At 34.7% G+C, this 18,599-nt stretch overlaps 1 protein-coding gene across 1 annotated transcript in view; it reads right to left on the bottom strand.

Moving 5' to 3' along the window:
* Nucleotides 1-18,599, bottom strand: part of STK32A (serine/threonine kinase 32A) — a 140,462-nt gene that overhangs the window by 83,598 nt on the left and 38,265 nt on the right. The window contains exons 3-4 of the mRNA XM_051978675.1: nucleotides 12,064-12,119; nucleotides 8,300-8,451 (exon numbers count right to left, since the gene is read on the bottom strand). Coding sequence (XP_051834635.1) covers nucleotides 8,300-8,451; nucleotides 12,064-12,119 — 208 coding nt within the window. The remainder of the gene's footprint in view (nucleotides 1-8,299; nucleotides 8,452-12,063; nucleotides 12,120-18,599) is intronic.

The raw sequence follows: 18,599 nt of genomic DNA, 5'->3' as shown, positions 1-18,599 counted from the left end.
CATTACACTTAGTACCAAGAGTATTCAGAGCCAGGTTTGTGCTATCCCAGATCCTTTTCCTTCTCCCTTTGAGCTGCCTCCACCTCATTAGTTCCTGAGTTTTCCAGATGCTTTACTTCCCTTTCCACCAAATGCTGCCCAAGCTTCTGTGGCTACTCTTGACTGCCCAAGGTTCCCTGTGGCTGATATGGCCTTCATTGCCATTAGCCACCAGCACATCCCAGCTTCTCAGCTGTGCCTCTCAGCTGCCTGTTGCTCCTTATTCTACAGGGATTCCTTCACCCTCCCACACCTAATAGTAGCCTTTTACTTGGTCTTCCCTGGTGACACTCCTCATCTTCATGTCCTTCTGGCCTCTCTCTTGCTTATTTGCTCTACCTGGTCCCCCAGGGTTTTCTCTAATACCAGAGTGATGATGGTATAGAGGCTGGGGCCAGAAGGATAGGAATAACAGTTTGAAAGGAGTTAGAGCTGGATTGCAGGAGAGGAAGCAAATTCTAGTCTCTGCCCTCAAAGAAAGCTAAAGATGGAAGCTCTGACAATAATTGGCAAATTCCCAATGACTGTTCTTCACACAATCCACCACCACCTGGCCTTCAGTCAAAAGGGTTCAAGGAGAAACCTTTCCCTTCCCTTCCTCCCCACACCAGAAAGCAAGACCTCACCTAGAGGTAGTTGGTTCTCCTTTTCTCAGTGATAGCAGCAAGCTTCATAACTCTCAGAGACATAGACAAAGAAGAGGGTCAGGAGACATTGTGGAGCTGATGGGGTGTGGGGTGTGGAAATGCTGATTTCCTCAAATTATATTTGGGTTCTAGGCTCTTTCCACATGATGCAACAAATGTTGGGGAATTGGAGTTGGAATCCAAAATATATTGGGGCTACAGGCCAATGTTGTGAGGTATCTCAAAAAAAATTTGTAAGTTTAGACCATTTCCAAATCAAGAGGCAAAAATTTTATTATTATGCCTTTTATTGGCCAGCTAAAGTTTCAAAGGAGAATTTTAGCCATTAACAAGGGGAAATACTAGGGTTAAGTTTCTTAGCAAAACTGTATAACAAAGAGAAAAGATGCTATAACAAGGGGGCAAGCCAGGAATTAGTTATAACAAAAAGAAAGATGTCATAAGGCAGGCAAGGAGCTTTGTCATAAGGTGGGAGGTTCCTAATGAACGTGCAAAGAAATAGGGGACAGGTGTAAGTTCTTTATGGGGAAAATAACCTCAAGGATTGACATCATAATTTAGCCTCCTGTTTGGTTGCAGTAATTGTGGGATTATGATGATTTTGTCAATGTCAGGAATTCAGCTTGATATTCAACCAGGGGTCTGCGATAGAAATCTAATTTAGGACAACAAAAGGCATAATTAAGATACTATTAGTGCTCTTCCCTGCTTGCTTCAGGGAGTTGCTTAGATAGTCAAATTCAGGCTCTCTCTTGATAATGCCATTCCTTATTACCAAAGACTTTAGGTTTTTATTAGGCACCCCTACCTTTGTAGGGTGGGGGAGCGTAGCTTCCTTGGAACTAAAATGATCATTTCTGAAATAAAGGGAGAATCCTACAACCTTTCATTTCTTCAAACAATTGTTTTAATCTTCAGCTTGTCTAGCCAGTCAGTGATGTGGAAAATGCAGAAAGAATTGGGGAGAAAGGCCTCATATTCTTAGGGAAGATTGAGTTTTGAAGCCCGTTTTGTTTCTTAATTCTGAAATTGTTGATGGGTATCTAACACTGATAGCACAAATTCTATCTGATCAACACAAGGTCGAAAACTTTAGAAAACTGGAAAAAGAATAAACATTTATCTTGGGCAGTGGTTCACTTGAAGGGGAAAAAAGCCTGGTAAAACTGAATTTCTTTTAAAAAAAGTTGGAATTTTCTTGTATCTCAAATATTTCATATCTTAAATCGTGAGATTCACAGTTTTCATTATCTACATTGGGACAAGACAAGAACTGCATTGCAAAAATAAACATTTTTTTTCAAACTATATTTTTTAGGCTTCTATGAAAAGACCTGATTAAATATAAAATAGAATTTTAAAAAATCACTTTATAGGGATTTCCTGAGGGTTAATTTAATATATATTAAGTTCAATTTCCTGTACCTTCTATAACCACAATCTTGCATAACAATTTTATCCAGAATGATCAACTTGAATCTCATAAGATCCTTTATCGTAGCAGAAAGTTCTGATTTTATAACCCTTCCTACCTTCCTTCCTTCTTCCTCTTCTATCCCAAGATGTCTTTTAAGGCACGAAAATAAATGAACGGAGTTTAGGGGAAAAAAAAAATATATATATATATATATATATGGTGTATATATGTATACACACACACACATATATTTACCATAAGAGGCAACAAGTCTTCTTAAATCACAGCTAACCAAATAAATTAGACTTTTTTCCTTATCCATAAATTTTGGTTAATTGAGGTTTCACTAGAACCATATTCCCTTGTCATCTGTCAATTATGTTCCCACAACCTGGAATAAAATAAAAGAGAATTTTTAAAAGTTCCTGAGATGAGATATTCTTCTTCTTCCTCCACCTCCTCCCCTGCATAGTATCCTAAGAATAAGGGAATTTCTATCAGAGAAGTGAGTTATCAACACTTTAAACTATAACATAACCGAAGGTAAAGTCAACTTAAAATTTAAGGCATTCCCTATAAAATGGGAAGGAAGTAGATGAAAAAAGATGGTATAGAAGAAAGAGGGTTTAAGTTCTGACGACTGTTTGTATAATCCTGAGAATCTACTTCAACTTTTTGGCCTTAGTTTTCTTAGCCATAAAATGAAGCATTTAGACTAGAGGGTATAAGGAACTTCTAGCTTTAATTATGATTCTATAATGAAAGAAAAAGAAACTTCCAGGGGTTAATTGAGAAGATTTTTTTCTACTAGATCATTGTATGAATTGAAGCAAAAGACTTGGCTGAATTTTTAAAGGGGGAATTCTTAACTTTTTTAAAAAAGCAAGAGTTAGTTGATAAATGATTAAAAGATATGATCTGTGTCCAAAGGGCTATAGATTCATTCATATTCTTTGACCTAACATCACCACTGTTAGGCATGAATAACAAAAGAGATTTGGAGGAAAAAAAAAAAAAAAGGAAAATGACCTGTATGTACATTCATAGCAACTCTCTTCTCAGGGCAAAAAAATTGGAAATTGAGGGGATGTCCATCAATTGGGGAATAGCTCAATAAATTGAGATATGTATTTGTGATGGAATATTATCATTCTCTGGAAAATGAGCAGGATGCTCTCAGGAAAAAAAAAGGCCTGGAAAGTCTTTCATGAACAAAGTGAAATATACTGTATACAAAGTAATAGCAATATTCTGGGATTACCAGCTGTAAATGACTTTGTTATTCTCAGCAGTACAATCATCTGAAACTATTCTGAAGAGCTTAAGATGAAAAATCCTATCCATACCCAGAGAAGAAACTGATTGTGCCTGAATACAGATTGAAGCATTCTCTCTTTATCTCTCTCTTTCTTTTTAACTTAATTTTTCTTGAGAGTTTTTATTTTTGTGAGGGTGGGAGATCTATGTTTTCTTTTACAACTTGACTTTTATGGAAATGTTTGCATAACTCTACATGTGGTTTCTTAATTGTGGATGGGATAAAGAAGAGAACCTAAAACTTTAAAATCTCAAAAACATATATATATATATAAAGTTTTCAATGTAATTGAGGGAAAATTTTTTAAATAAATACATATTTTTTTAAAATGTGAAGGTTACTGAAAAGGGAATCTTAATCTTTTTTTTTTTTTTTTTTTTTTTTTTTTTGGTCCTAGACTTTGTTAACAGTCTGGTGAAGTCTATGGACCTTTTTTCAGAATAAAATTTTAAAGTAATGGAAGAAAATGCTAAATTAAATTTTAGATAGATATCAGTGAGAATAAAGATGTGATTTTCCTCCTCCCATTCAAGTTCATAGATCCCTTGTAATTAAGCCATGCACTTCTTGGGATCTAAAGATTCCATGTTAGGAGCCCCTATGACTGCTGAAGAAGGTCGAGGGGTTGTGGACTCAAGTTAAGAACACTATACGAGATAGAAATTAAGCCCACACTCTCTGTCCTTTCTCTCTCTCTCTGTTTCCTTTTTTTCTTCTCTATTCCCTTCCTTCCTTCTGCTTTCCTCTCCCCTTTCCTGTTTCCTTTTTCTCCTTTGGGACTTGATTTACAGATTTCACTGTACGTTAGCTGCCCAATATTTTAAAAAGACAAATGAACTGTTTTATGTACTAATTCCCCAGAGGTCCATCTGTAAGCATAAAATACAATCTTAATTATGTTTCCATTATTATTTGCCAAACAAAGACATTTTTGCCTTTGCTTGACTATGAAAACTGATTGGAACTGTATATTTAAACTTCAATCACATTTAATTTATTTTAGGGACTAAATGGATAGCTTACATAATAAACACATATAATTTACATTAAAAAAAAGAGAAGGAGTATGATAGATCAGAGATCTGATCTTGGATTCAAGAAGACCTGATTTTAAGTCTTGTCTCTGACATAAATTAGTTATGTGACTGTGGATAAACCTCTTAATTTCTCTCAATTCTAGACAATTCTATAAAAATATTATAAACTAGTTGCTCATCTGCATTAATGGATGGAGTTTGCACACTGGAAATTCACTATATTAATAAAATCATTGTCTGACATCCCCTCCCCTCCATAAATAAATAAAAAGAAATATATACATATAAACAAGTCTATTTCTAGTGGCTGAAAATACTTTACACTTCTCCATTCTTTAACACTAGTCTTTAATATATCTCAAAACAAAACTTTTTTAGTTCACATTCATCTGCTTCCATTAATAACATCATGACACAATGTTAAAAGACATAGCATTATAACAGGAAGGGAATAGGGAGTCTGGTCCAATTTTCATTTTACAGCTGAGAAAGTGATGCAGTTAATTAGGTTGAAAAGACAAAGAAGGCCTATAGAAGCAGTACTGAACACTTTCCACTTCCCTCATGAGATCATGGATCCACTCAAGTATCTAAGTAAATTAGAGTTATTGAGTGTGCTGATTTCTTAATATGAAAATGGGCTTAATTTCCTGCATTTGCCGTAATCTTTTCTGTATTTTCTCTTTATCCATATAACATTCCATAATCCTGGAATTCCCAGACTAGTTAGTATAGATTTGGTCAATATATTTCTAACTCCTAAATTTTCCATATCTACATTACTTTGGGAAATGCTGCTCCATTTGTGAAGTTATTGTTTAAAAAATGTTACATATTAAAATTCATCTCTTTTTTGTTCTTTATCTTTATAACATTTTACGAATCACATCATAATCCTTCCTTATTCTTTAAGTCTTACATCAATCTTTAGTTAAATTAATACAATTCTAACTTGACATTTCAATGAATTTTTTAAAAGGCCTCATGTAAGAAAAGCAATTCTTGGCTTTTTTCTCCTGATGAGTACCCATAGGTAATCTAAATAATGTAAAGACAACTTATGGGTTCCAATAAATAACCCATATGGCCACTTAAAACTGTCATTAAATCTTATAGACAAGATAGTTTAATTGCCAAGATGCCAAGGAGAAAGATAATTGTAAGAATTTTCTAAAAAACAACTTCAGCTTTTTATAAGTTGGAGAGGCCAGTGATTAAACATTTAAATCACTTGTGCACACCAAAATTCTCAGGCAGAAAAGACTGGCAATTGGAAAATACTAGTCTAAAAATGGTACCATATTTGCTTCTACTTATAGCCAAAGTAATATTGTAAAAGATATAACCTTGGACTGAAACTGCACAGAAAATGTTCATTTAATTAAAATGCAACCAAAAGATAAGGACTAAGGTCAAGCAAAACCTTAGCATTGAATCATTCTTTTCATAATTGACAATTCAGTATATATATATAATTTTACTAAAGACTAGTCTTCTATTAGCATAACTCAATTATTTATTCCAAGACCTCATAACAAACTGGAATTTGTTGTTTGTCCTTCGTTCTCCAAGAGGACATTGACATTAGGGAGCTGATGCTGTGACATGCAGGTGAATTGGATTTAAGTGAGGAAGGACCATGCAAGGTCACCTGCCTCACTTTCCACTCAGGAGCCATCTGAGGCAATATATAGATCAGGATGACTGGAGATAGCCCTGGATGAAATGGGAGACTTTGGCCTTTTTAAGCTAAGGTCTTCAACAAGTCTTAGTTTGACTGAGGCTGCACCCATTCAGTAATTAAGGATGGGGAGCAAATTAAGACAAAGAATCTCCTGTTTCACCTAGTCCAAAAAAAAAATCAATACATAAATAAATCAATAAATCTGGATGGGGAAAACCCTCAGGGTTTCTGGCCAAAGCAGAAATGATCCCTATTTACACTCAATCTGAGTAAATCACAACCCCAAATGACCAAATGGGACTTGGTTTAGGGCCTATTGGGGGCCAATGAGAATCAGATTGGTTTTAGTTTAGGGCACAGTCTTTAAGAAAGAAATCTAGCCTTGAATTTACATATTAAAATTATCCTCCTTCCTCTGCTGCCTCTCCCTGTAATTGAGAGTCTCGTTCCAGAACATCTAGTTAAGAAGGAAGCTCAGATCAGTGATGTCTCATTCCTGTCCTGGATTCACTCAGAATATTCTCTACCATGTTTCTACGTCGGGTATTTCAACCTCCTCCTTCTATACCACTTTTCAGCTTCCTTTTAGGTAATTTCATTAGAATGAAAGATAGAGACTGCCTTTCTGCTTGTCTTTGTATTCCCAGCATTAAAGTCAATGCTTGGCACATAGTAAGCACTTAATAAATGCTAGTTGACTGATTGGCTGAATAATATCAAATAGAAAGGGTGAGAAATGCTCTGGAAGAGAATTCCAAAGTAAATTAAAAATTTCCAGTTTCAAATTCAAACTTCTGATGACAATTTATTTCAACAATTCAACAAACAATTAAACACATACTAAGCACCAGATACAGCACTCCAGAGAGAATTACATAGCATATGAAGTAATGCTCTAAATCATTTTGGATCAGAGAAATGAAAATTAAAACAATTCTGAGGCACCACCACATACCTATCAGATGGGATAATATGACAAAAAAAGAAAATGATAAATGTTGGGAAAGATGTGGGAAAATTAGAACTCTAATATATTGTTGGTGGAGTTATGAACTGATCCCATAAATCTGGAGATGAATTAGGAACTATGCCTAAAGCTCAATCAAACTGTGCATAGCCTTTGATCAAGCAATACCACTACGAGGTCTGTATCCCAAAGAGATCATAAAAAAGAGAAAAGGACCTGCATGTACAAATTATTCAGAGCAGCTCTTTTCGTAGTGACAAAATATTGGAAGTTAAGGGGATACCCACCAATTGGGGAATGACTAAACAAGTTGTAGTGTATGAATATAATGGAATATTGTTGTATAATAAGAAATGATCAATAGACAGATTCCAGAAAAACTGGGAAGATATGTATGAACTGATGCCAAGTGAAATGAACCAGAATGAAGAAAACATTGTACACAGTATCAACAACATCGTGTGATAATCATCTATAAACGACTAAGCTCTTCTCAACAACATAATGATCCAAGCCAAATACAAAGGATTCTTGATGGGAAAATACTATACACATCCAGAAAAAGAACTGATGGACTTTGAATGCAGATCAAAGCATACTTTTAACCTACTTTATTTTATTTTCCTTTTGATATCTTTCTTCATATTTATGTTTCACATAATAGCACATTTATAATCTATATCATATTATCTACCATTTTCAGAAGGAGGGAGGAGAAGGAAGGAAGGAGTAAAATAAGGCACTTAAAATCTCATAAACATGAATGCTAAAAATTGTCTTGACATACAATTGGGAAAAATACTATTAAAAATAAAAACATTATTTTGAAAAGGGGTCTCTAGGTTTCCCCAGAATTCCAGTGGAAACCAGATGCAAAAAGATGATGCCTGAACTAAGGCTATAGATTGCAGTGCAGTTGTTAATTGACATTAATAGAGAAGTTTTTCATTGGTGAATCCTCATTTCTATCAATGAAATCAAGGGTTTGGACAAAAATACAAGGGCAAAATACTGGGGATATAAAGACAAAACATATGAAATAGACTTTGCCCTTCAGGATCTTGTATGCAATAAAATAGTAGGGATGGGAGGGGGTGGAACAAAGAGGATGGATGATAGTGGTAGAGAAGGAGGAGGAAATGGATTCCAGAAAATCCCAATATCGAAAAACTCAAGAGAAAAATGCTCACCACAAATTAACCAGAAAAGGATGTTCTAGACATTGCATGATCTGAAGTTCCTTGAAGACATTTCTTACTTCATTGCGCTCAACACACTTCTGTTTGTTCATGTACTTCATGGCATACATCTTCTTGGTGTCATTCTTCTGTACAATGCAGACCTGATAGAGCAAATCCAAGTGAGGAATTGATTAAGAGAAACAATATCATCTTGGAGGTAATGAAGGGAAATGTAAAAGTTCTTCTTAGTAGTGCTTACAGGGTTTCATTGCCCCATTTGCAACTCTAAAAAGTTCCATTTTTTAAGACTTCCAATCAAATATAAAGAAAAAAAATTCAGGTCTCCTGAATGGTATTAATTCAGTATTCTTATTTTCTCAAATTGTTTCTCATTTCTTTAACCAGATATTTTGGTGATTTTTAAAAGAAGCAATCTTTGAAACTTTATAGTATCATTAAAACCTAAACTGAATTGCCTGAAATCCCTGCTTATTGAAATGAGGTTTAAGTCTGTGTGAACAATATTGTAAATCTCTGTATTCTTCACAACCCAGATCAAACGTCAATTCTTCCATGAAATTTCCCTTGATCCCTTGGATAGTAATAACTTTTTCCCTTTTGAAAAAAAAAAACAAAACTCTGTTCTGCCTCTTTTTAAAACATTTTGGGATAGGGATAAAGACTAGATTTCATTAATATGGGGAATTCCCACAGGAGGGGATTTTCTACCAATGGAGGTCAACAATTTCTCTGCAATTTATAATCTTAGAGAATTGTCTAGATTTGGGGTCCTCAAACTTTTAAAATAGGGGGCCAGTTCGCTGTCCCTCAGATTGTTGGAGGGCCAGACTATAGTAAAAACAAAAACTTTGTTTTGTGGGCCTTTAAATAAAGAAACTTCATAGCCCTGGGTGAGGGGGATAAACGTCTTCAGCTGCTGCATCTGGCCCGCACCGTAGTTTGAGGACCCCTGGCTCTAGATCATTGAGAGATTAAATGACTTGTCCAATGTTATGCAGCCAGTATGTGTTGGACATGGGACTTGAGATTAAGACTTTAAAAAAGCTTAAAGCTTTAGTTATTTTTGTCACCTACTCAATCTTATAATATGTTTTAGTTATCTTTGGATAGGTATGATGAACTTTTTACAATTATATAAGACAATCACTATTAAGTAATATGTGCTAGAATTGTGAGTTTGTTTACTTTTAAACACAAGATCTTAGAAATTTGTGTGCAAATATTGAAACATTGCTACTAGAAATTTAAATCTGTATTTGATTTGAAATTTTTAAAAATAAGTTATTAAAACAAAGTTCTGGTAGCTTACCTTAGAAGGTCCCATGTTTGTAATCCTCTAATTAGATGAAGTATGTTGCTTTCTAAAATGTATATTGGATGGGAATCTTAAAGTTGCTTTTTTTTAAAGAGGTAATTAAAAAAAAACAAGGGACAAGAAAGATTGATTTGCAAAAGCAATTGATAGTTTGAACGAAATATTTAGTTAGAATATCACAAGGTAAAGTATTGATTTTTAAAATATCTTTTTAATTGATAGGTATATTAAAATTAGAAATGACTGTAAGTTACATGAGATTCCTATCCATTTTTGTGATAGGTTATGTTAGGTTTATTTGGCTATCACTTATGAAAATTGTGAAATTGCTAAATTAAATTAAATTAAATTGCTAAATAAATTAAATTATTAAATTAATTAAAATAGTTTAAAAAAAGCTAATTAATAAAATATTGAAACCTAAAATTGTTAGGTATTATGTGGTTTAATGTAAAGACCAGATGATGATAGACACCAACATTGGGGTTTGGTCACGTGAGGAATTCATGTTGGCTATTGTCTTTGGCAAAAAGGTAGATTTATTATGGAAAGGGGCAAGCTCCTAGTAGACTTTGCTATTTGCTAGGAGACACCCCATGAGGTTGGGGCATGTCCTTGCTGGTGGACTGGATCCTGGGGGGACTTGGCACCCTAAAAGAGTTAGCTATAAGGAGGAGAAATGGGGTCTGAAAATCTAGTGGAGTTAGGGAAAAGACTACATGGAGTGGGGGAAGGGGAAAGGGAAAGATCTATTTGCTTGGGAAAGTGGGTGTGGCTGCTTCTTAGAAGTGAGAGAATAAACCCACTCACTGGAGTCCATCTTTACCACCCTCTCCGTCCCCCCCCCCCCTTTTCTGGTTAAATGAAATTACTTTAATATTAATTGCTTTTATTGTTTGAAAGAATAGCTTACATTTACATGGTGTTAATAACTGAATGTTTTTATTTTCCAAATCTGTGGTAGTTTTAAGGCAAAGTCATTTGTGATGCTATGTCAAAAGTTCTATCGCTTAGCAAGGTAAGAAATTTCTAAGAAAAGTTTGTTACATTTCTGGTTAACTCAAATTCTCTGAAAGTGGTTTTTTCAAAACCCATTCAACAAATTGCCTAATATCTAAATACATAATAGTCTCCTTGTTTAATGAATATGATAACAAATATGATCTAAAGCTTTCTTGAAGTATCTAGAGCAGAATTTTAACCTGATATCCCTATACTAATTTTGACTGTCTTGCAGATGCATTTGATATATTATACACAATGGTTTGTAAGATTTATTTTTGTTTTTGTTTTTGTATAGACCTGAAGCTCCTGATTGGTGAAACTTGCTATGAGGATAAGGAGTATATTTTTTTGTCTTTGCATACCCCGTAGCTAATATAGACATTTGCTCATACTTCCTATTCCATATGCTTTAATGATAAGTATTTATTTAGTATCAAAGCATAAGAGATAGACATTTCTTAAATCATAGTGAGAGTCTCTAATATATCACAAGGATATTCAATTCAATTTGATTTGGCAAGTATAAATCTAGAACATAGCAAACTTGTGAGGTTTATGCCACTGCGTTCTATTGAGTAATATAATTTCAAGAGAGATGGTGTGCTAACACTTGGGGAGAACAGGATATGATAAGAAAAGGAATTATATAGGAATTCTTATATAATTCCTAAGAAAAGGAATTATTTCAGGTTTCAGAAACCTGAAAGGTATAATCTTTGGGTTCAGATTTGTTATAGAGTGAAAGCAGCATAGCTCTTTCAGTGATTACAATTCTTTGATGAAAATACTCAGTAGGAAGGTGGAATAAGAAGTATGAGCAACAGCAAAAGTGGAAGTGATGAATAGGGAGCTTCTCTGTCAAAGACAGAGATAGAGAGGAAATGAAGGAGAGGGAAGGATTTTCTAGAGAACTGGACTCTAGGAATTGGTTGGTTTGGTCTTAGTGAAGTGCTACATGGCATACCAGGAGTGTCTCTTTAAATGTTTTACAGATGAATGAAGTTTGCAGATCTACATGGTGGGAACTAAGGGAAGACCTTGAATTTTGGGTGCAGAATTTTTTTTTTGAGAAGTTATGGTTTAGGTAGGTTTAGAAAAGGTCAGAGTTTTGTGATGAGCCTCTTCTAAGAGAGGAAGGGTACACAGAAGGTTGAGTGGATTAAAATGAACAGGAACTGGACTGTTCTGTATGGGTGTCTTCTATTTTTTATGCAAGTCATGTTCTTTGAAGGAAATTAGACCCTCTAGAAGACAGAAGTGAAGAGGCAGTCTGGCTATCCAGACAAAGCGGTCCTCTTCTGCAAAGTCACAAAAGCTGGAGGAGTCTTGTGCACAGGGAACCTCTAGAAGGCCATTAGTCTCTAGAGTGTTTTCCCTTATGATCTTGCTCCTTTTGTTTGTGGCAAAGAGTCATTTTAGTCTTGATCCTTACCTTTCCAAAACTGCCTTTCCCAATGGCACGCAAAATTTCAAAGTGATCAAAGTTGACTGTGGAAAAAAAAATGACAATATGATGTATTTTTGTCAACTAATTACTTGTTTCTTTCTTATCATATAGAGATTTTAATAAAAACATGGGATAGATTTTCATGAAATAATAAAGAACAAAATGAGCAGAATCAAGAGAATGCTATATACAGTAATAACAATTTTATTTTAAGTACAGCTTTGAGCAACTTAGTCATTTTGACTATTATAAATACCTAAGTTACCTATGAAAAACATGGAAAAAGATGATCTGCATCCAGAGAAAGAACTGATAAATAGAAGCATGTGTAAAAATGATTTTGCATACACGCACATATATTTATATCTAAGGGCAGCCATCTCTAAGATATACAGGGAAGAAAAAAAAAGGAAAAATAAGAATTTGCATGATAACATATTTAAATGGAATAGCAAGCTCCTAGTATCACAAGTATTGGGATAGGCACTGGAATACAAAAACAAAAACAAAAGTCTTGCTCTCATGAAGCTTCCATTCTGTTGAGGGAATGGCATTGATAAATTGAGAAAAACAATATTGATACATATAAATCAATATGCCCAATAAATAAATATTATGTATTAGATATAAAATAATTTCTTAGCTTGCAAAAGGGGTATATCTTCCACCAAAGTGTGTTTCAGGAAACGCTCCATGGCAGAGGTGAGGAGAGAATGCAATTTAGACTTGTAAAGTCATGGAGGTGGGAGATGGAATACTGTATATATAAAACAACAGACAAGGCAGTTAAGGTGGAACTTAGATATCTAATGTATATCTCAAATTCATTGTGTCCAAACTGGAATTCATTATCTTCTTCACTAAATATTGGCTCTCCTCCAAACTTTCCTATATTAGCTTATATTCAAAACCTTGGCATTATCTTCAACTATTCCTTTTGCTTTACCTTACAGTCATGCAGTTGTCAAGGCTCATCAATCTGCCTCCACAACATCTATTTGCATACATCTCCTTTTCTCCATTCTCATCCACCATCTGGATTATTTCTGAACTATAACTGAACTCTCAGGTGTTAGTTTCTTCCCTTCTCTTCTTTTCATTCTCCACACAGCTGTTAAAAATGGTCTTTCTACAGTACAATTTTATCCAGGTTATTGATGCAAAAATAAAATACAAACTACTCTGTTTGTCATATAAAGCCCTCCACAATCATGCTCCATCCTGCCTTTCCAGGTCTATTTTGTATTGCTCTCTTTTGAGGATTTTACATTCCAGCTAAACAGGCCTACTTGCTTTCCTCTAGAGTCCATATTCCCTCTGCTGTGTTGGGCCGGAATTGTTCCCCATGCTAGGAGAATATTCCCTTTTAGAATTCTTGGTTGTCTATAAAGCTTAACTCAGGTGCCATCTTTTATGGGACAATTTTTTGGGCAGTCAGGCTAAGTAACTTGCCTAGGGTCACGTGGCTAGTTAGTTTCTGAGGCTGGATCTGAACTCAGGTTTTCCCGACTCCATGGTCAGTGGTCTATCCACTCCTAGCTGCTCCAGGAACATATTTCTTGAGTCCTCTGATTGCTTCAAATTTTTGTTTTTTCACATTAGTTTTTCTAAAAATCTGTTTATAAATGATATCATATAACTCTAAGATTGTTGAGGACAGGGATTATGTTCCATTTTGTCTTTGGCATCCTCAGAAACTAGCTCAGTCCATTACACATATTAGGAATGTAATTGGTGTTCACTGGGTTGCAAACAATACAGCTTTTCTGTATAAAAATAATAAAATTTCAGAAACAATAACAATAGCAATGAAGAAAATGCCCACACAATCTGCATTGGTGCAGGGCCTCATCAACTCACTTTTGGACTCTTCAGTAGCCTGCTCATTTGTTTCTTTGCTTCAAGTCCCTTATTCCAGCACATCCTCCCACTTAGTCACCAAAGTAAGTTTCCTGAACTTCAGATCTGACCATGCAGTAAACTCTGTTATTGTTATTCAATCATTTCAGTCTTGTCTACCTCTTTGGGACTCCATTCAACTCTAATGACAACCTATTTTTAACTCAAGAATAAAATATAAAGTTTTCCATTTTTTTAAAAAACCTTTTACAACCTAACTCTTTCTATCTTTCCAAGTATTCCTTTACTCCAATTATTCTCCAGGGTCACAGCCTTGTTCCTCTCAAACAATACTGAATATCTTTACTCTGTGCTTTTTCATTAGATGCCTGCTCTCACCTTTGCCACCTGGCTTCCTTCAAGATTCAGCTCAAATCTCACCTTCTGCAAGGGGCCTTTCTGGACCAGCTTCCTCCCATATTTCCTCCCTTTCCCATTTACACTGCATATATATTTTATGTACATGGTTGTTCGCAAATTTTCTTTCCCATTGGAATGTGATTTCCTCAAGGGCAGAGAACGTGTTTTTCCTTTTTCTATGTGCTTAATATTTTTTGACTTCTCACAAGAATAAGTGCCAACTATTAACAACCATATAAAATAATGCTCCAAATTATAAACAAGAGAAATCAAACAAACAAAAATCAAATAAAGTTTGCCTAATATCCAACAATTTGGCAAAATGCCAGAGGATGGATATATTTAATTCTGGAGGGGTTATGGAAAGAGGGGCCCAATAGTGCATTATTGGAGCTATGGATTAGTGCAGTGAAACTTAGAAAATGATTTGGAATTATGCAAAAAAAGCAGTGAAAATTTCCATGCTTTTTGACCCAGAGATTCCATTGCGAGGCATAGATACTCCCAAGGAGGTCACTGACAAAAAAGAAAAGGTCCATAACCAACAAAGAGTTTCTAGCTGCACTTTTTGTAGTAGTAAATTGGAAACAAAGTAGATGATTATTGATTGTGGCATGGCTAAGTAAAATTGTGGCAGATGAATGTTAAAAGTAGCAAATTAGTGCTATGGGTAGAGTATTGAGTCAGGAATCCAGAAAGCTCTTTTTACTGACTTCCAATCTGGCTTCGGACACTTATTAGTTGTGTGACCCTGGGCAAATTACTTTAACCCTGTTTGCTTCAGTTCTTCATCTGTAAAAAGAGCTGGAGAAGGAAATGGCAAATTACTCCTATATCTTTGCTAAGAAAGCTCAAATGGGGCCACAAAAGAATTGTCAACCACACAACAACAACAAAAGATGAATCTTATGTTACCTTGCTGTTAGAAATATTAATGATGTCAATAGAGAATCATGGAAAGACATACATGAACTAATGAAAAAAGAAATAGAAAAACCTTTATAACATTTGCACAGATATTACATCTATGTAAATGTTGAGAATAATCACCATCAAACAACCAAAATAAATCTGAAAATTTAAAGAACAAGCCTACCTCAAAAAAGAAATATGAGAAGATACCTTTCCCTATTCCTATATAAAGGGATAAGAGTTCACAAATGTGAAAGATTGAATGTAATATTAGATTTTTTTGAATGTATTGATTGATTTTGCTGATTTAAAAAAAAATTGTTAAACTCCCTGGGCAAAGGAGGAGGAGAGAAATGGGGAGAATCTAAGTAATATAAAAATAAAAGATGTCAATAGAAACCTATAATTTTTCTTAAAATAAATACTTGATAGATTATTGAATTTGAGACTACTTTTATGGATGAAATCATAAATTCATTAATGTATCATAGCTAGTAAGCAGAATAACTTGCAACCCTTTAAATGGAACTTTCTTATCATTCACTATATCTTTTCAATTCATTTTCACCACTGGCCAGTACACCCATTTGATGGGATGAGTGAATATCAATTCCTTGGTAAATCTATAATAGCTGAACTGTCCTAATAAAAGTATCTTTAAAAATCTCAGGTATTAAGGAAGTGTTAGGGCCTCAAGTCCTAGTGATAATCCACTTTATTCCTACATTTATTTTCAGTCAATTAGAGAAAAGAGAAAGAACTCCAGTCCTGACCTTCTTTGCCTGAAGCTACTTCCCTGCATGACACTCAGCTTACTGAGGAAGCCAGTGGTGAATGTAAAATGACAGAAACTGAGATAATATTACTCATCCATTCTAGCTCTTCCTTGAGTTATATAACTAAGTAGTAAACAAAACTTAAATAATTAAGGCTGAGGGGAGAGGCCAATCTCAATTAATGATATGACAAAGTCATATCATTATTATATGTATTTTATATAACCTTATTATGTATATTTCACATATATTACATGTAAAATTTATTTTTATTAAAATGCAATTGTATACACCATTCTCATCACTTAATTTACCTATTATTCTACAGTTACAAAGAATTTTACACACCTTGTTTCATTTGCTCATTTTTTCACAATAAGCTCATTAAGTCTAGTAGTATAAATGTAATTTATGTGCCAATACTCAGGGCTGTTCTGTAGTCACACCCCACAAGCTTATCTCAAGACTTTGAGCTCACATAGACTAGATCTGGTTCTAAGGATTGACCCTGAGCAATCCCCTTTTAGCTCAGAATCCTATCTTGGATCACTTCAAGGAAATCTCAAAATAAATTCATCTCACAGCTTGTGTTTAAGTTTCCTCAAATGTGGGAAACAAGGTCCCCAACTCTGGACAAGCACTCAATATAAATGTCTATCAGGAACAGGTAACTTTTATTTTACCATCCCCACTCCCTTCCTAAAAGTGCATGTGATATAAAGAACTCATAGGACATGACTAGATAAAAGAAATAACACAAAACACTCATATATCCTTGAATTTCACTCTGGAGACTTCTGAATAAGCAACTCCTTGCTATGGGACAAACTGCACAAAGCAACTCAGTCACAGCAAAGAGTTGATAAAGTCCATATTTCACTACTCATCTCTTATACCCTCAAATTCAACATGACTATAGTACTTTAGCTACAGGAAAATACTTCTCTAGAAAACACATGGTTTAGGAAATCGCTCTTCAGGAGATTCAAACACTCAAACTCAGTGATTCTAGAACTTAGGGTTACACACAGGAGTAAAACCCAAAGCTGGTGCTGCCCAGAAAAATCTTTCTTCTCCAAGTAGAAGATTATATGCCAGGATCATTCTGCCTAAGGTATTCAAAATCCTTTCTTTCTCTACATAGAATGCTTGAGCTCAGGACCAATATTCTTGAATTTCTAGCTCAAATTCATGCAAACACATATTTGCCATGGCCATATTATTCTCTAGGAACTCTATAAATGTTCCCCTAGCTGTCACATAATGGGTAGGGCAAGTTTACTCCTAGAAACTCCAAATTCCAAGCTAGTGTCTCAGTTCTCTTATATATCATATCACATCTGCTAATCCTCAGAAGGCAGTGTCAGTCTCTGAAATCCAATTAGTAAAAGCAGCCGCAGGAATTTCTGACCAACTCCCATCACTCTAATATCATTACCTTTACTTTCTTGAGATGGATGCTAAGTTTTAGAGAAGTAAAAATTCCTTGCTTAAAATTATATGGCTAGTAAATGGTACATGTGGAACTAGAATCCAGTTGTTCTGATGAGATCTCAAACTCTTTTTAAACCTCTTTTTATTTGCATCTGAAAGAGGTTTTTCTATGACTTGAAACTGTTACTTCTAAACAATTCAATTTCCTTCAGGTCAGTGCAACAAAACCTTGCTGTCATTTATCTCATCAACTTCACCATACAAGCACTTTATCAGAGCCAAAACTACCCAATGATAGCAATATTAGAAGCAGAGCTGAAGCCAAATAGTATTTGTTTTTCCAGGAGTATTGGACTTTAAGTATGAGAAAAGGCAGCTCACTATGGCAACAGAACCAACATTAAATTAAGGCTTTGTCCTACCCATTATCAGAGGATAGATAGATTCTATTCAACCTTTTATGCAGGCCTGGCTGTGACTTTGTCCTTCCTTTTGGATGGATGCTACCTAAAAGAGTATGCTTGAAAAGGGGGAAGAGGTACATACAGAACCTAGATTCTGATTAAACATCCCTTGTTTTATTTAGTTTAGAGTTTGCAATAATATATGAGACAGTAATCTGAGTTGTTCTATATTTCCAAAATCATTGTTTTGGCTTTTTAATTCTATTCAATTTAATAAACATTTATTAATCACCTTTATATGCAGTTAAGGGCTTCTTGGAATGGTGAAAGGAAAATGTGACTTGAATCAGGATGATCCAGGCCCAGATCTTCTCTTTGACAAAAATGTGTGTGACACCATGAATACTTCACTTAATCTTTGAATACTAGAAAACTGTGTAAAATGAACAGTTGCAGGGAAAATATTCACTTTGCATCTCTCTATTGATTTTTATTTGAATTATTGAGGTACTTCGGGATTATAACTATAGGGCATCACTGAGATAATTGGGTTAAAAAGATTGGTCTTGTTTTTGTTTTTGATTTTTTTTCCCACCAGTGAACAGCTTGAGATTGTTAGATGTACTTCACAGTCTTCTAAATGGAATTCATCCCACTCTCTTTCTCATATCAATTCTGGATCCAATTCAGTGTCCATCTGCAGTGCCTGTCCCAGATACGTGAACTGATATATTAG

The sequence above is a fragment of the Antechinus flavipes genome, chromosome 2, assembly GCF_016432865.1.
Source record: "Antechinus flavipes isolate AdamAnt ecotype Samford, QLD, Australia chromosome 2, AdamAnt_v2, whole genome shotgun sequence".
NCBI lineage: Eukaryota > Metazoa > Chordata > Mammalia > Dasyuromorphia > Dasyuridae > Antechinus > Antechinus flavipes.
The sequence above is the reverse complement of the archived record's forward strand: the minus strand, read 5'-3'. Positions and strand labels throughout refer to the sequence as shown.